Source organism: Phalacrocorax aristotelis, chromosome 3 (assembly GCF_949628215.1).
Source record: "Phalacrocorax aristotelis chromosome 3, bGulAri2.1, whole genome shotgun sequence".
NCBI lineage: Eukaryota > Metazoa > Chordata > Aves > Suliformes > Phalacrocoracidae > Phalacrocorax > Phalacrocorax aristotelis.
The window spans coordinates 3,754,123-3,770,913 of NC_134278.1; the positions used below are offsets into that span (position 1 = coordinate 3,754,123).

The 16,791-nt window shown below is 48.8% G+C and overlaps 1 protein-coding gene and 1 long non-coding RNA gene across 6 annotated transcripts in view; one reads left to right on the forward strand and one right to left on the reverse strand.

Annotated features, from left to right (window-relative positions):
• Nucleotides 1-5,242: 5,242 nt before the first annotated feature.
• Nucleotides 5,243-16,791, forward strand: part of MTMR9 (myotubularin related protein 9) — a 34,641-nt gene continuing 23,092 nt past the window's right edge. For 2 of the 5 annotated variants that reach the window (XM_075086541.1, XM_075086542.1), the window contains exons 1-3: nucleotides 5,244-5,837; nucleotides 9,353-9,461; nucleotides 10,045-10,170. In XM_075086541.1, coding sequence (XP_074942642.1) covers nucleotides 5,653-5,837; nucleotides 9,353-9,461; nucleotides 10,045-10,170 — 420 coding nt within the window. In that variant the 5' untranslated portion in view covers nucleotides 5,244-5,652. Of the gene's footprint in view, nucleotides 5,838-9,352; nucleotides 9,462-10,044; nucleotides 10,171-16,791 lie in introns of all 5 variants that reach the window. The other 3 variants (XM_075086540.1, XM_075086544.1, XM_075086543.1) reach the window with 3 other exon arrangements.
• LOC142054247 (uncharacterized) lies at nucleotides 7,076-9,420 on the reverse strand. The gene is made up of 3 exons (XR_012659467.1): nucleotides 9,304-9,420; nucleotides 8,370-8,463; nucleotides 7,076-7,720 (listed from the first exon to the last, which is right to left on the reverse strand). It is a non-coding gene; the product is annotated as an uncharacterized LOC142054247 (long non-coding RNA).

The window sequence follows — 16,791 nt, forward strand, 5'->3', positions numbered from 1 at the left end:
AATGTTGGTGTGCACAGCCCAGTTTACAGGTTGGGTTATTTCTCCTTGAGTGGGGAGCGGCAGCTGTGGGTTTAGGAACGCAGGGCAGGATAATTTGTGCAGGACCAACAGCAAAAAGCTGCCAGGCCGGTAGGGTTTTATTGCACAGGAGGCGTGTTGTACTATTCATGGTGTCCCGTACATCCTCCATTCTTCATAAGATTGTAGTAACGTTTACCGACCAATATCAGGGCTGTATTGCACCAGGTAGTGTTGAAATAAAGGAAGGGAAGGAACCTGCTCTAAATGTTACTGATCCTTATTTTACAGGAGGAAAAATGAGTCCAAAAGAGCAGGATGACTCTCACTGCAGTATTCAGAGGTTCCTCTGGAAGAGATGAGATTTGAGCCAAATTTTTTTTGAGTGCAAGTCTTTCAGCTTTGCCACACAGCAGTTCATTTTCCCTAAAGCACATAGAAAAAGGCAGGCAGTGAAACCCACCTGAGTGCCAGTCACTCCTCTTCTTAGGCACATTTCTAAAGCATCTCTCGTTCCTTTTTGTCAGTGTAATATCTGATATGCCCTCGATTTGGGGACTATATTTTATGCTTTTTTTTTTCTCTGAGCTGAGAAAGAGATGATCCACTTCCACGCATCGGCTGGGGATTGCAGAGTCGTTAGGTTTAACATGGGGGAAGCGCTGCATTTATAATTGGCCTCAGGGTGTGCAGCCACTGCCCAAATTTTCCTTTTCCCTCTTTCTCTGGGGCCACAGGACTGTTTCCCTGCTGCCCATGGGGCTGAAGCCTTTGCCCTTTCTCCCAAGGGCGGCGAGGCCCTGCAGAGGGGTCTGGACCCACCGCAGAGCTGGGCAATCACCAGCCCTATGGAGTTTAACAAGGGCAAGTGCCGGGTTTTGCCCCTGGGGCAGGGCAGCCCCGGCTGTACAGACGCCTGGGGAGCGAGGGGCTGGGGAGCAGCTCCCCAGGGAGGGACCGGGGGGCTCTGGCCGACGGCAGGTTGAACACGAGCCACCAGCGTGCCCTGGCAGCCAAGGGGCCAACCGCGCCCTGGGGGGCACCGAGCCCTGCATCGCAGCCGGGCGGGGGGGGGGATTGTCCCGCTCTACCCCACGCTGGGGCGGCCTCACCCCGAGTGCTGTGGGCAGCGTTGGGCGCCGCAGGACATTGGGGGTATAAAGGTACTGGAGAGTGTCCCGAGGGGGCCGCGGGGCTGGGGAAGGGTTTAGAGGGGAAACCGTACGAGGAGCGGCTGGAGTCCCTTGGGTTGTTCAGCTGGAGCAGAGGAGGCCGAGGGCAGCCCCATGGCGCTCTGCAGCTCCCTCCCGAGGGCAGGAGGAGGGGCAGGGCTGGTCTCTGCTCTCTGGTGCCCAACGCCAGGGCCCGAGGGAACGGCAGGGAGATGTGCCAGGGGAGGGTGAGGCTGGGCATTAGGGGAAGGTCCTTCCCCCAGAGGGTGGTGGAGCCCTGGCACAGGCTCCCCAGGGAGGCATCACGGCACCAGCCTGGTGATATTCAAGAATCACTTGGACATGGCCCTCAGAGACCTGGTGTGAATTTGGGGTGTCCTGTGCAGGGACAGGAGCTGGGCTCGATGGTCCTTGTGGGTCCCGCCCAGCTCAGGGCATTCTATGACACTCTTCAGCTGAGTATGCCCCATCCCTGGAAACATTTAAGGTCAGGCTGGACGGGGCTCTGAGCAACCTGATCTGGTTGAAGATGTCCCTGCTCATGGTAGTGGGGTTGGACTAGATGATCTTTAAACAGTCCTTCCAACCGAAACCATTCTATGATTCCATGGATCTGCTGAGGATGCTTTTAATAAATATAACTCCCTACAGCACCTTCAGCGAGATGGAGGCCACCCCTCTGAGAAAGCATCTGCCACTTGGTCTGTGGGGTCTGGTGGTTCTTTGTGAGGATGGGGGCTTTGGGGGCCATGGGGACGGAAGGGGTGAACATGTGAGAGCCCAGGCAGTGTCTCTGAGGAGGTCCAGGATGGGTAATACCCATAAGTTGATTGCAAGGCAGAGGGAGATGTATGGAGACCCCAGGCTCCTCTCCTGAAGCTGAGGATATCCCCAAAGCACCAGACGTCCCTATGCAATCGCAGAGGGATCTCCAGCACCACTGTGCATGGTGAAGGACTGTGAAACAGCTTTTCTTCTTGAGCCAGGATAAACTGCACAGGTCAGCAGCACTTTAACAGTCCTGCTCATGTCCTGAGGTGGGTGTTTGTGTTTAGCTCTGGATTCATACCAAAGGCTTCCAAGTCTGTACAGTAAAATGCAGAGAGGATTAGTCCTGTGCTGCCTCCAGGTCATCTCAGCACTGGACTGAAAGCAGCAGTGTAGACATGTTTGTATTTTAAGTTACCCATATGACTCCCATGCCCTGGTAGCTCCAGACCTAGGAGAGACCCCTCTTTTTTGGACGGATTGATGATGTGGATCAGTGCAAACCACTGTAAGGGGAGAATTAATCTTCCTTATTATGAACCTTTGCATATATCTATGAGAAGAAAATGTCATTAATTAGACTTTCAAATGATTCTCAGGTACTAAAATCACCCAAACTGCCAGCATTAATAAGACGTGCAAGTAACAGCCTGGACAATCTCAGAATGAACTCACCACCAGAGGTGAGTATAAAAATTCAGGTCACTGTGTCTAAACACCTATGCAATCCTTCTCATGTGCAATTGCCTAGAACAGGCTGTCATCAAAAGCTGCCTGTTTGCATCTGCACAGATAGTTCCAGCCTGTTTCCATCATGCAGGGACTGAATAACCTTGAACTTGCTCCACCAAAGCAATCATGGGCAGGATGGTACCAAACAGCTATTCACCTCCTCCAAAGAGAGCCCTAGAAATGTCCAATGACCTGATTTTCATGCTTTGTTCTTCTTCAGAGATAAAGCAGATGGAGGCTAAGGAATCGGAGTGAGCAAGACCTGTGGTTCTGCATCAGAGCCCGCATCCAGCATCCGCTCTTGGGGAGCGGCCGTGGCCAACGCAGCTGGCAGAGCCCCTCTTCAGGAGATGTCTGGTATTTGCTGCCAGCGTGAAGAGTCCTTCAGCTTCTTACCACTGCTTAGAGGTTCGCTTTTGCTTGGAAGCACAGGGGTTTGAGCCCTTCTCAGTCTCACAAATACTCTCAGGGTAAATGCTGGATTTCAGGGTTACTCACCTCCGATTTGGGTTTGAGTCTTGCTAGCTTACTGGTTTTGGTGAAACCCCCCGCTAGTGAATCAATCCAGGCCAAAAGGTCCCCTCTGGACCTCAGGCTTAGCCTGGCCACATCAAAATTAAGACTTTTGTGGCCTCCAAAACGGATTTTGCTCGACCCCTGAGCTGCTCCCTGGCATTGCCTGGGTCGGCACTAGCCGGTGCTGACCACATCCCTGCCCACACCTCTGCCACCAAATTCAGTGTGGACTTTTGAATTTCAGCTGTGCCCAAGCTCTCTGGCTTTCCTAAGAAGGATGTACTTTACAGTGATAACCCAGGGAAAAGCACTCGAGCTGATGCATGCCTGACACTCTGCATCCTCACCACCAGCTGTAGGGTGTTGGCAGTGTCACGGGCTGCACCACGCTGTAAAGGAGCAGCTACAGTCCACAGCCGTCCCCTTTGACAAGGCAAAAGTTTCGGGATGATGTCCAGGATGATATTACCGGGGGGGTCTGTCCTGTCTGAGGAGCGCAGGCGTCAGGAAAGCTCAGATTGCAGCAGAGGTTGGGACTCAATGCTTAGAATTAAAAATGGTTATAGCCCAAAACAGGGGGTTGCGCTGGCATGTTTGCTTCTGCCCTGTCCTCCGTGCAGGCAGCAGAGCCTGGAAATCAGAAGCCCTAATTATCACAGAGTTGCAGCCAAAGCAATGGGGAACCTGAGAGCGGGAATAATAAAGCAGCAGAGGAAGGGCAGGGTCAGCTGTGCGGGGGCCTTCGAAGGGCCAGGAGGGGCTGTGAAAGCTCCTTCTGGGCTGGGTAACAGGGATGTGCAGGCTTGGAAATGTCCAAAACTGACACATAATGTCATATAATGTAACTGAGTGTCGAGGGTGCTAGGGCTGGGGATTTGGGCATGTGGGGAGAAGGGTTGAAGTGTTCCTGAGAGGTGTGTGGGGAAGATGGTGACCTAAAGACTGGACCTTATGCAATGTAAGGAGCGTGTCCAGAGAAGGGCAGCGGGGCTGGGGCAGGGTCTGGAGCACAAGTGTGCTGGGGGGCGGCTGAGGGAGCTGGGGGGGTTTAGCCTGGAGAAGAGGGGGCTGAGGGGAGCCCTTCTCGCTCTCTGCAGCTGCCTGAGAGGGGCTGGAGTGAGGGGGGGGTTGGTCCTTTCTGCCAAGTAACAAGTGATATGTCAAGGGGAACTGACCTCAAGTTGTGCCAGGGGAGGTTTAGGTTGGATATTAAGAAAAATGTTTTCACAGAGCGGTCAGGCATTGGAAGAGGCTGCCCAGAGAGGTGGGGGAGTCACCGCCCCTGGGGCGGTTCAAACACCGTGCAGCCGTGGCACTTGGGGCCATGGTTTAGGAGGCCTGGGGGTGTTGGGTTGGGGGTTGGACCTGATGACCCTAGAGGTCTTTTCCAAGCTGAATGGTTCTGTGATCCCATGAACGCACAGGGAGCAGCTCCAGCGGAGGGAAGGAGCAGCCGTGCAGGCGGATCCTCAGTGCGCTGCTGAGCCTCCCCCAGGGCGCGGAGCTGCCTCCCGTCACCCGCTGCGCTCCCCAAAACCAAAACTCCCGGGTGACGACCCGGGACGGAGCAGGGCTCTGCTGGGGAAGGCGCCTGCGGAGCGGGCAGCGGGCAGCGGCAGGGGGCCGGGCTGCCGCGGCCGGCGGGCTCGGCGAGGAGCTGCGTGAGCACCCCAGGGGTATTTCCAAAAATGCAACTGTTGGCGTTATGTCTCAGTTTTTGGACTTTTCGATAAGAAAATGCCCGCTCCCCGTGCCCGCTCCCCGTGCCCGCTCCCCATCGCCCCGCCCCCCTGTCCCCACCTCCACCCCGCTTCCCTTCCCTATTGGCTCCCCTCCAGCAAACCCCGCCCTTTTCTGCCCCGCCCACCTCCGCCCCGCCCACCTCCCTTAAATAACCCGCCTTGTGACGCTGCGGAACGCTTATCATGGTGCCGTGTGGGTACTCCGGACCCCTCGCAGCAACACCGTTACCGGTAAGGGCAGGATTTCCGCCCTTAGAGTGAGAACGCGGGCGGTGATTGGGCCAGACGAATCACGTGAGGCCCAAACATCCGGGGAAGGCGCCCGTCAGTTTCCGTCCGGTGCCGCTCCGCCGGGCGGGGCCCCGGGGTTGCAGGGAGGGCTGGGCCGCGCCGCGCCCCCGCCAGGCACCGAGCACCCTCCCTCCCCCACCGGCCGCCCCCGGCACCCCCCGGTCCGGCCCCGTCCCGTCCCCCCTCACAGCGGGGTTGGGGGACCCCCCCGCCCCTCCCCGCCTCGCCCCATCCCTCCGCGGCCTTCCCGGGGCCGGGCCGGCCTCCCGGAGCGCCGGGTTATGCCCCCGCCGCCTGCGGGCCGTGTCCCGGCTCCCCCGCCGCGTCCCCGCCGCCCTCGGTGCGGTTAAACCCTCCTCTCCCCGCCGCCTCCCTGTGGCCCAGGCCTCCCCGCGGCCGCCTTCCCGGCGAACATGGAGTTCGCGGAGCTGATCAAGACCCCCCGGGCGGACAACGTCGCTCTGCACCGCCCTTTCCACCTGGCCGTGGAGGGCACGCTCTGTTTGACTGGCCATCACCTCATTTTTTCTTCGCGGCGTCAAGATAACGCTGAGGAGCTGTGGCTGCTGCACTCCAACATTGATTCCATTGAAAAAAGGTACGCCTCCCAGTCTTCCCTGCCTGCCCGCGCCTAACTGCGGCTCATCGTGGGTTGCGAAGCGGTTGGCGAGAGCGGCTCCCACCTCGGCCTCTACAAATCCAGGTCTGGAGAGGAGAAAGGGTGCTCAGAGCACGGGGCAGAGTGTTGGCACGGGCAGGTTGATTCTCATTCTGTTTGGATATTGATATTTGGCTCTTGTGTCTTAAGGTTTTTATTTTTTGTCGTATATAGAGTGGCATTTTTATGTTTAAACATCTTTGCCAGCACTACGCTGTGATAATTGTTCAGTGGATTTCATTCACTCTTGAAACACTTTATCAAGGATGCATCTGTACCACCATTCAACAGAGATGGAAGCCGAGGCACTGGTGAAGTGATTTGCCTCAAATCACCCAGCAAAACTGGCATTAGAAGCGGACTATGGACTTTCTCAGCCCCCAGCTCAGTCTTCTACTGCTCGATGGCATCATCCCTGTACTTCCCCAAACTGCTTACAGAAACCAGCAATGCTTCTAACAGCACACCCTTTGTGGGAATGACGTGGTAGAGCTGAGTTGTAGCTGCAGTGCTCCATTTTCTTCTTGTCCATCCCCTTTTGTTGCAGGGACTTGAGGGATTAATCTTCTCACCCTCCTTTCTGGCTGTTTTCAGTATTCCTCTGCCCCACCACGCTCCCCTCATTGAATGGCAGTCCTGTCTCACCTGGTCATTGTCTTCTGCTTCGTCATCCTGGGCCTTTTTTCATTTTGCTCATAATACCTTATTTTTTTGTTAATTACAAAGTCAATCCCCTGTTTTCCTTGCCTCTTAAGGAAATCTGGAAGAACAGATTTCCTTTCTGCCAGCAAGACTGCAGAAGTTGAGCAGCCGCAATTAAAAATACCAGGTTGCCTCAGAATCTGAGAACGGGTGAAGTGCTGGTCGCTGATTAAGTTTGTTCCCATGTTCCTGATTTCTCTGAGCCTTTCTGAGAAATGCTGCATCTTGGCCTGAGGGTGGAGAGGAACAGAGCGATGGAAACATCAGGAAATCTGTTCCCATCTACTATTGCTCATTCATCGGGGCGGTTTGGCCTCATCCTCCCTACTGCTGGTACTAAAGCAGCCATAGCTCAGTTTGGAAAATCGCTATAGACAAGCTTTTCTTTCTTTCTTTTTTTAAATGAGCTTAGTTACTTTTACAGTGTGACTTAAATCTAAATGAGCAAGAAACTCTTTAAGTTATGGCAAGGGAGCAGCACGTTGCTAGTTAGCTACATCTGAGGATGTTGGCAGCCCTTGCTGCCAGCCCTAGTTTCTAGAAGGTCTCTGGAGTAGCCCTCTTCCTCCCTGTGAGCAGCTCTGTGTGACTGTAACCACACTGAAACTGCCATGTAAAAGGATGAGAGTATATTCTCGGTGCTGGGTGGAATGGAATAACAGGACTCTTAAACCAATAGAGATTGTAGAAAGGTTCAGTTTCAGGTTATTAGTGCACAGCTGTGACATTGTGCCAGGTTCATAAAATCTCTTCTGCTTTCGTGATACGAGTGTCTTTTGTACAAAACAATGCTTTCCCTAATTATCAGGTGGTCATCAAATGGCTTCTTAAATTTTTGTAGCTTTTTAAGCAACTTCAGTATGACCTGTAGGGTTTGAGAAGTGGAACAAGCTCTAGCCATCTCCAGTAGTCTTTCTGCTTAAAGAAACGTGGGAAAGAAACACGGCCCTGGTGATGCGTCGTAGCTGCGCTGTGTTACTACGCTGGAGATCTGTGAAGCAGCGCTGCAACGAGGGCGAGCGAGGTGCAGATTGGAGCTGCAGAACTTTTCTGTCAAAACGCCTGTAGTTCTTCCTTCAGCGCTACCCAAATTACAGTTGGTTCTGCATGCTAACCTCTGTCTGTGCAGAAGAAAGAGATAATAACCTTTCAGCTGTAATAATAATTCTAAAATAAAATACAGGCACCTTTTGTAGCACAGGTGAGGCAGCCCAAAGCTTAGCAACAGGTCTTGTGGAGCGTGCACAACTCTGCCCGTGTGCAAGCGTGGCCTGGCTGAGGGCTAGACCGCGAGGGACTGAAACTTGGTCCTTCGGGTGTTGCCTGCGTCCGCTGCTTGCGTTGCCCTTGGCTGCTGCCAGCGCTCCTGTGGTGCGCGAGGAGCTGCAGCTGCTCTTCCTTAGTTTGCTGCTGTGTGAACTAAAATCCACAGTGTTCCTGTGGACACTCCAGGCTAATTAACATAAAGAAAACACTCGGTTTCTGTTCGGGCATCGTCCTTCTCTCAGGTACGTAACGAAGACTGGAGAGGGCGTCTGTGAGCTGCGTTTGTTTTGTAAGGTAGAGCTTTTCTGGGGTTGTAACCAGTGGTGGTAAGACACTAACCTCTCTGAGGTCTGCAGAGCAAATAGCTCCGTGGCATTGCAGGTATAAGAAAACAAACTTTCTTGTTAAAGACAAGGGAGCGTAACGAGCCAGACTGAAATGTTATTTTAAAAATTAAATTGAACTCAAGTATTTTTAGCAATCACCGAAGTTTCAGTGCCTTACTTTAATGAAATTGGAACTTCCAAGCTGAAGCTTCCAGTGTGTCGTGGTTTAGCCCCGTCAGCAACTGAGACCCACGCAGCCACTCGCTCGCTGCCTGCTGGTGGGATGGGGGAGAGAATCAGAAGGGCAAAACTGAGAAAACTCATGTGTTGAGATAAAGACAGTTTAACAGGGAAAGCAAAATAGTAATAACAATAATATAATGAAAAGGAAAAGCAAAGCCATGAACACAAGCAAAGCAAGGAATTCATTCACCCCTTCCCGTGGTCAGGTGGGTGCTCAGCCATCTCCAGGAAAGCAGGGCTCCATCACGCATAACAGTGACTTGGGGGGACAAATGCCATCACTCTGAACGTCTCCGCCTTCCTCTTTCTTCCCCCACCTCTATATGCTGAGCATGACGCTGTATGATATGGAATATCCCTTTGGCCAGTTTGGATCAGCTGCCTTGGCTGTGCCCCCTCCCCTCCTGGCTCCTTGTGCACCCGGCAGAGCCTGGGAAGCTGGAAAAGTCCTTGACTAACGTAAACACTACCCAGCAACAACAAAAAACATCTCAGTGTTATCAACATTATTCTCATACTAAATCCAAAGTACAGCACTACACCAGCTACAGTGAAGAAAATTAACTCTGTCCCAGCCAAAACCAGGACACAGTACTGTCGGAAAATACCTGAACACACCTTTTCTCTTTTGTGACTTAAAAGCTGGGAGGAAAACCTTCTCTTTATCCAGTAATACTTATACTTCCACTCACTGCTGCATCACAAGTATGGAATTAAAAAAAAAGGAGACCACGACGTGCAAATACCAAATAAAGAGGTGGTTTTGTTAGTTTATTTTTTTGAAATATGATATTGCAGCCAAATTACTACTAACGGAATTTTGTCATGAAGGCTTATGTTGCGGGAAGAGGTCTGATACCTCGTCATACCTTAGGAGATCCTGTTCTTAAGAGACTTTTTCTTCATATCTTGCTGTAGGTTTGTGGGCTCATTGGGTACCATCGTTATAAAATGCAAAGATCTGCGAATTATTCAGCTGGATATACCTGGAATGGAGGAGTGTTTGAACATTGCTAGCTCTATTGAGGTAAGAACTCATAATTATAAGTAGCACTTACCTTTTCTGGTCTTGATCTGACCTCGACCTTAACAGCTGTTTTTCCCAGTTAGGAAGGTTGTCATTGATATTCTGGAAGGCAAATGAGAATGGTGGGATATGTCCTTTCAGTTGTTAAAATATTGTTTGTTGCCTGTAGGTTTGGGGGGTTTTTAAAGAAAAAAAACTAAAACAACCCTACTTTTCTTGAGCAAATATCTTGCTGTAGCATTTGGGAAAATGAGGCTCAGCTTCAGCGTGCACCTTTCTCGTCCTGTGGTGCGCCACTACATAGCGTAGCCTGCAGAAATGATACACTGCACAAATCCCCAGTGCAGTTGGATTGTCTGTTATCACCTGCTTTTGTTCGTGCTACTGTTTTTTATGTATGTTAAACTACCCTGCAGGTAGTATTTCAAGCTTAGTGGCTGTATACTTTTGGGTGGCTTAAGTTTACATCACTAATATTAAAGAAAAACCACTATTTCCTGGATGTTCAGGTTGGTTTTTTTTTTTTGCGTAGAATGGGAGTGTGAATGAATTAAGTAGCTCTTTATTTCTCTCACCCGCACAGGCGCTTTCCACCTTGGATTCTGTCACTCTCATGTATCCCTTCTTCTACCGGCCCATGTTTGAAATCGTTGAAGATGGCTGGCGCTCTTTTCTGCCTGACCAAGAATTTGAGCTCCTCAGCTCCGTGGTAAGTTGGATCTTGAGGATTTGCACAGGTACTCAGATCTGCTAGAGCAAGTAGCTTGTGAAGTATTTCACCTGGTGGTGTCTGGAGTGGAAGCTCGGGGTGGTTAAAAATAGGCGTTCCATGCCTGGGTGGAAAGTGAGTGTTGTTCAAATATTTGCTCTGCAAACATCAGGCATTTCTGTTTGCGCTAAATACTCCTGTTGAGTGCTTACGTTTTACCTTGCACAACTGGAGTTTTGAGGCTTATTTAAAGATTACCTGGGACAATAGGAAGGTAGGAAATGTTCTTGTCCTTTGGAGGTGGACCCCCCTGTGGTAAGAACAAATGCAAGACCTTTGGCCTGGGTTTCTTCTAGCTAACTCTGCATCTGCAGTGGGGTGGGACGAAACTTTGTCAACCCCTTAATTGACATGAGGCTGTTTTAAAAAAAATAATTCTAAGGATTTCATAGCTGTCTGGGAAGATGACAGTAGTTACAGATGGCCAATTTGAAATACCCTTTGCTGTAGTCTGTGCTGGGGAAATACTGGGAGTGTTCAGCCAGCAGGGAATTTCCAGTCATATTCTTGCAGGTACCATGAGCACATGTTGATATTATTTTGGTACCTGTAGAAGAGGAGTTGTTCTTGTGGCATTGCCTGTGGTATCTGTTGTTCAAACTTCATTTTAGAATGCTGAATTTGATATAGTGGGAACGCGCTTGGTTGCAGGAGCCTACCTGTTCTAGTAGTGCCTTGGGTTAGCATCTCTGTGTTCCAGATCTTTGTTTCATGTTAAATATGTACACTTGCTGCATCATCGTAGGTTTCTGAGACCACATCCATTAGTACAGCATCAAAGAACATTGATTTTTTTTTTTTTCCTTTTGATCTGCAACCAGCTTGTCTGCAGCACTTATCACTTTCTGTTTATGGCTAATAACTGAATAAGATGATCAGCTTGACCAGATCCATGTGATGAAATGGCTGGAAAATCGAAGGAGTTCAGGGTTTTTTCTGGTTTTGTCTCATAATTGGAGCACTCTCACATGTCCCATCTTCATCTGCTGTCAAAAGACATACAAAACTGACCTGTTATAATAACTAGCACCACAGTTTTGGTTTTAATTTCAGCGGGGGAAGTGTTCAGAGTCTTCTCCTGTTTGGAGGGAAACCAGCAGACGCTTTCCCAGCTCAGCAGAGGAAGCTTGCAGGCATTTCAGTGGGAATCAGAAGGCCAGAAGCTAAAGTGCTATCTGGCGAGAAGGGGGAAGGTGTGAGAGTGGGATTGAAGGCAGCAGAAGAAAATCCCTCAGAGCTCAGTGAAAGATTGCAGGAGGTGGTTCTGCTTCTGTTCTCACTTTGCCTTTGATGCATAGCTGAAATAGTTTTTAGATTTCAGGAACGGAATCCCTTCTGACGGTGTATTTACCGGCATGCGGGTGCTAACATGAATCCATTGATAAGCTCGGGGTTTTTTTTGTTTTCTTTCAGAGGTTTAAAAGTGCACTGATAGCTTGTTTGTGGATCTTTTGCCTTTCCGAACATATGCTCCTTGGAAAGTTTACGCTTAAAAGCCTTATGACTTTATAGCGCTACGTTTCAAGGGCAATAATTCATTTCTTTAAAATATGCATGCCTACGAGCGGGTCATTAATTCTTGGCTTTTAACCCAAAACTTCAGCTGTAACTGCTTTTTAACGAAATGGTGGCAAAAGCCATGTTCAAATGATTTCCATTTCCTGAACAACAGAGAAATATATTGTTGACCAAATATTTCTCGTTCTGTAATTAAACTTTATCTGACAGGCTAGAACAAGCAAATGGCTGATTTATTTTTTTTTTTTCTCCAGTAAGTCAAACGAGCGGAATTCGGAAGGTTACCTCCCTCTCCATTAAATCATCCATCTGGATCTGTTAGGCCTTACCTTCCCCAGTATGGTAATAGCTTGTCAAAAACTGCATGTCACCCACACTGCAGCTCTAGTAATGGATTAATTCCAGGTTTGTCTGCTGCAGCAGAGTTGTTTTAACTCTGACACACCCTATAATGGCCAAGTAAAACTATAGAAGTTAGGATGAAAAAAGTTTGATAATATGGTATTATACTGTATAATAATAATTTGTTAATTTGTTTGTTTATCTTGGCATATGTTGTCCCAAATGTGTTTTTTCTCTCAACACTCGCCCCATCCACCCCCCCCGTGTGATTTCACTGCTTGGCACTGATCTGACAAAGGGCCATCTAGCATTGCCCCTAGAATTTGATAGCAAATGCTCAAGCACCCTACCCCAGCAGCTCAGCTCCAGGGTTAGAGAGGCTGCTATACTATCACAGCATGCTTGCACCTAGTCCCTGAAGGTGTTACAGGAAGGACTGTTAAGGCAAATTACTTCATTGGATCTAAAGAAATTGGAGGAATTAAGTTTCAGCGGGCTGTCATTGGCTGTTGGCATGTATGGTACCTGTTGATGTTGGGAATAACCTACAGCACAGACCAGCAGGGTGTTTGTCAAGCGTATTTCCGTGATTTTTGTGATAAATCCAACACATCAATGGAGTAATTCAGCTGAGAATTAAGTCATGTGAAGAAATCAGCTCAACACTTCACTAAACATTACATCAGAAACTCCACAGTGCCCACGGGCTCCAAATTATTGTACTGCGAGATGAGACTTCAAAGATACTAAGACAAATGTATGAACGGAGTAAAAGATGCACAGGATAGTTAATATTTGCTTATCCAGCTTTTGGTTGTGTGTGCTGAGTTTTTGCTTGAAGCACTGGGGAGTACATGAGATCTGGGTTGGTTCTAGGTATGTCAGGAGAAATGTGTACGACTGCATAACCAGCAAGTGGCCGAATGGAACTGAGAGTATACACAAGGGCTTAATATTTTTTTTCTGAGGAGTCAGAGAAGACCTAATAGGTCAGGGTAGGGAGGTTTCTCTTCTGCCAAATTCTACAACTGCAGGATACTGAAAACTAACTCTGGAAATTCAGTTTCTTCTTAAAGTTAAGTGAAGGGGCCCTGAGAAGTTTGTACACTAACAGGATAATCAACATTGCCACAAAAATCACTTTCTTAATTCTCTTTTTTTTTTTTTTTTTTGCCTCCTTCCATTTTGCTGTGGGAAAGTCCTCAGGGTTTTGGACAGTTCGCCTGTCCTCTATCTTCTGTACAAGCTGAATTTTCTGGTTTGGGGCTCAGTTTGCGATGCTGTGGATAGCTCATATGTTGCTCTTATCAGACAAGCATCCATCTTCGCCTGCAGCTGTTGTTATGCTTCTTGTCCACGCACAGTCTGGTACTGACAGGGCTTCTTGCCTTCTGCCTGTTCCGTGGGGATGGCCTCTGTCGTTGCTGCTTTTCCGGTCCTCCAAGGTCCGTCCTGGTTTCTTGACTTTTGTTCTCAGGCTTATTAGTAGAGCTTGAATTGTTTCATGCTGTTTTGTGGAAAACAACCTCTACAACCTCTCCTAGCAATTATGAGTTTTAGGAGGAAGGATAACTGTTGTTTTAGCCTTTCAGTAACATTTGAAAATCAATACCTCTAAGCAAACGCTAGGCCAAGAAAAGCAGAAATGTGAGATTTAATCCTGTGTTTACAAAAATACTTCTGACCACTTTCTTTTTCCTTTGGAGTCCTCTCGCCTTTCTCCTCACTCCCCATCCTTTGCTGCTTTTAGCCTTACCTGGAATTAACTTTTTTCTTCTGATTCCCTAAAGTACAGATCTCTTGCTAGGAGAAGTAAATGTTAACTTTGTACTTTCTCCGAGCTTCGGGCAGCATACTTTCCTGGTGATGTCTGAAGATGAGGTCCACCCCTTCTCTTTCACTCCAGTCCTTACTGCTTCCTGTAGCTGCAGCTGCTGCACATAGCTGAGTTACCTTGCTCTTCCAGTTAGTAATGGCGCATTTTTCTTCCAAATTGCAGACCTACCCCAAGCAAAAGCCAAGAAGAGACTTGCACTGTTGGGTGTTACTACCACCTGATTCACGTCGGGGTGTATTTTAGCCGTGTGAAGCTGGCGTTGCAGGGGTTAACTGGATCTCTGCAGAAGTAGCTGTGCTGCACAAGACAAATGGTGCTAATTGCTGCCGCGCTTCTCCTTCCCATGCAACAGTAAATTTTAGCTGGATGCCATGACAGTATCATCTGTCTCGTGTTATAAATGGTGAGGAGAGGAGGTTATGGCAGAGTTAAATTACCAAAGTGGGAGATAAATCTGGCTGATACTCTTCCATTCCTTTTCATACTGGTGATATCAGTGACAGCCAGTCTCTCAAAAAAGCATACCATGGAGTTCTGATTCTGCTATTAATCAGTTCTGTACCCATGCATCTTTTTTCATTGTAAACCAATTGCACACCATCATTTGAAATCTGCTGTAATTTAACATAGAAACCCCAAAAAGCTATGAAAAATACCATTGTTGGCGCATTAAAAGCATGAGCTGTGACCAGCCGGCCTCCCTTCTGTGATCCAGAACTTTTCATCTTTGCCTGTAACGTGGTTGCCGGAGGCAATTTAACTTTGCATCTGGGAGAACCTCTGCTTTTTATAAAATGCAGATGTTCAGAGAAACTGTTTTGAGGCTAATGAATAACGAAATAAGCTGACAGCAGGGCTGGTGCAAGACTGCCCGGACAGCCTACTGAACTCAGGTAGCAGTTGCTGTTCTCGGCGATGGCGTACGCACGGTATGTACCTTTCCCAGCATCCTTTTCTTAGGCTGCCACCAAAGGGGACGATTTTGCTGTCCCCTATGCCATGCATCCCGTGCCTTGGATCTACCAATGATGAAATAGTGTTGTGATTCAGATCAGCTTGTTCATGGAAAGACTTCGTTGCCAGAAAACCTTTCTAAACGGATCCTAGTTTTCTGAGCCATTTATATAACCAGGTACCAGTCAGGAGGTGTGAGACCAGAGGTACTAAGCCTCTGGAAGAAAGGGAAGAGACACCTACTTCTGATCAGAGCTGTGCAATTAATGCATGCTAAACCAGCCTTCCTGAATTGACGTGGGTTTTCTGTGTATTCTGTTACTGTATAATTTAACTGTCACGCTCTTCTCTTACTTCCTGTGATACCTGCTTTATCCCCTCGCTGTTTTGTCTAGCTGAAATTTTCTTTGAGCGGAAATTAGCAGAGTTTTTTGGGGTCTCTGCCTGCTGCAGTGGCACACAAATGCTTCCCAGCCTGTACCAAAAACACCTCAGCTGAGGAGTTACTTAAGATCTTCTTTGCTTTCTCACACCTGTGTCATGCCAGTGCATAGGAACTGGGGGGGGGGGGAAGATACCTTGATGGCAGCTGCCTGTTCCTCTTCAAAAGGTTTTATATTACTTTTTAATTTCTTTGTGTCTGGAGCTTTTACAGGTAAATTTGACTGCTATTGTGCTGCTGCTTGTAAGAATTTAATGCTGCTGTTAAAATCAAAATATGTTGTAGAGGCTTCTGGGTCATTTTCCTCACCAAAACCTTCTGAGCAGGTTTTATTGGCCGTAAGATTTACAGGATGAGGCAATGATTGCAGACGCAGCCCAGCCAAGCCACTGTTCTGCCATCGAGGACCATGAGTTCAGCTTTTCTGAGGCCGCAGTTAAGGCAGTATCGGCTGTCCCCAGCCGGGACTTCAGTAAGTGAGGACTCCTCGTCGGTGAGGCCGCTCGTTGACCTTCGGTTTTGCCCGAGATGGAGCCAAGTCCTGCGCCTGATCCTGGGTATCAGGTAGCCGGAGTTCTCGTGCCAAGTGCCGGTGAGGGTGCGGGGCGCTGATATTCAGCACTTTTCGCAAGCGTTTGGCTCTTGGAAGCTGGAAAGTTATGTAACAAGAGTTCACGGTGAGAGCTGTGTGCTTAGGCGCCGCGCTGGTTCCAGGAGGTGCTTTTGGAGGAACGGCTGTAGTGGTTTACGTAAAGCAGAGCCCATAGAAGAGAAGCAGGCTGGAAATGTTAAATTGCGATTTTAACCTCAAAGCAGCTTCATCGTCTGCAGTTGGACGCTCCTGGCTTTCTTGGGCTTCTTTGTTTTGTGGGCAGCGTTACTAACTGCTCTCAGCACAGATAGAGGTTTGAGCCTGTGTTACCTGCATCTAAATCAACCTCTTTTTTTTTCCCCTCAAAATCTGCTGATGTATGAAACATTTCTGTTCTGGGGTCTCTCCGAGAGAGACACATACCATGCTCTTACTTCCGATGAGATTGAAGCTATCTGCAAATGCAGTACGTTATGTTGTAGTACGAACTGCAGACATACTGTCTGCTGTCTCTGTGAAATGACTAAAAGCTGCAGTCACCCATTTCTGACCACGTGGGCTTATTTTGTGCTGTTTGAGGATGTGGATAAACCAGGCGGGGAACCATTGTTCAGCAAGTCCTGCGCCTCAGGAACCAGAGTCACTTGACAATTTCTTTTGTTGCATATGAGCTTTATCTGCATGCTGAGTTATGAGCTGCTGGGAGCTGCTGCAACAAGATATTATGATTGCAGGCAGCATCAAGAGGTGTGGTGAGAAAAATAATCAACAGACTCGCTGCAGAGAATGGTCAGGCTTGTTTGTTCTTGAATAGCATCTCTTTTGCCACATTTTTGTTGGAGACAAGATACGGTGCTGGATTTGATCAGACCAGTT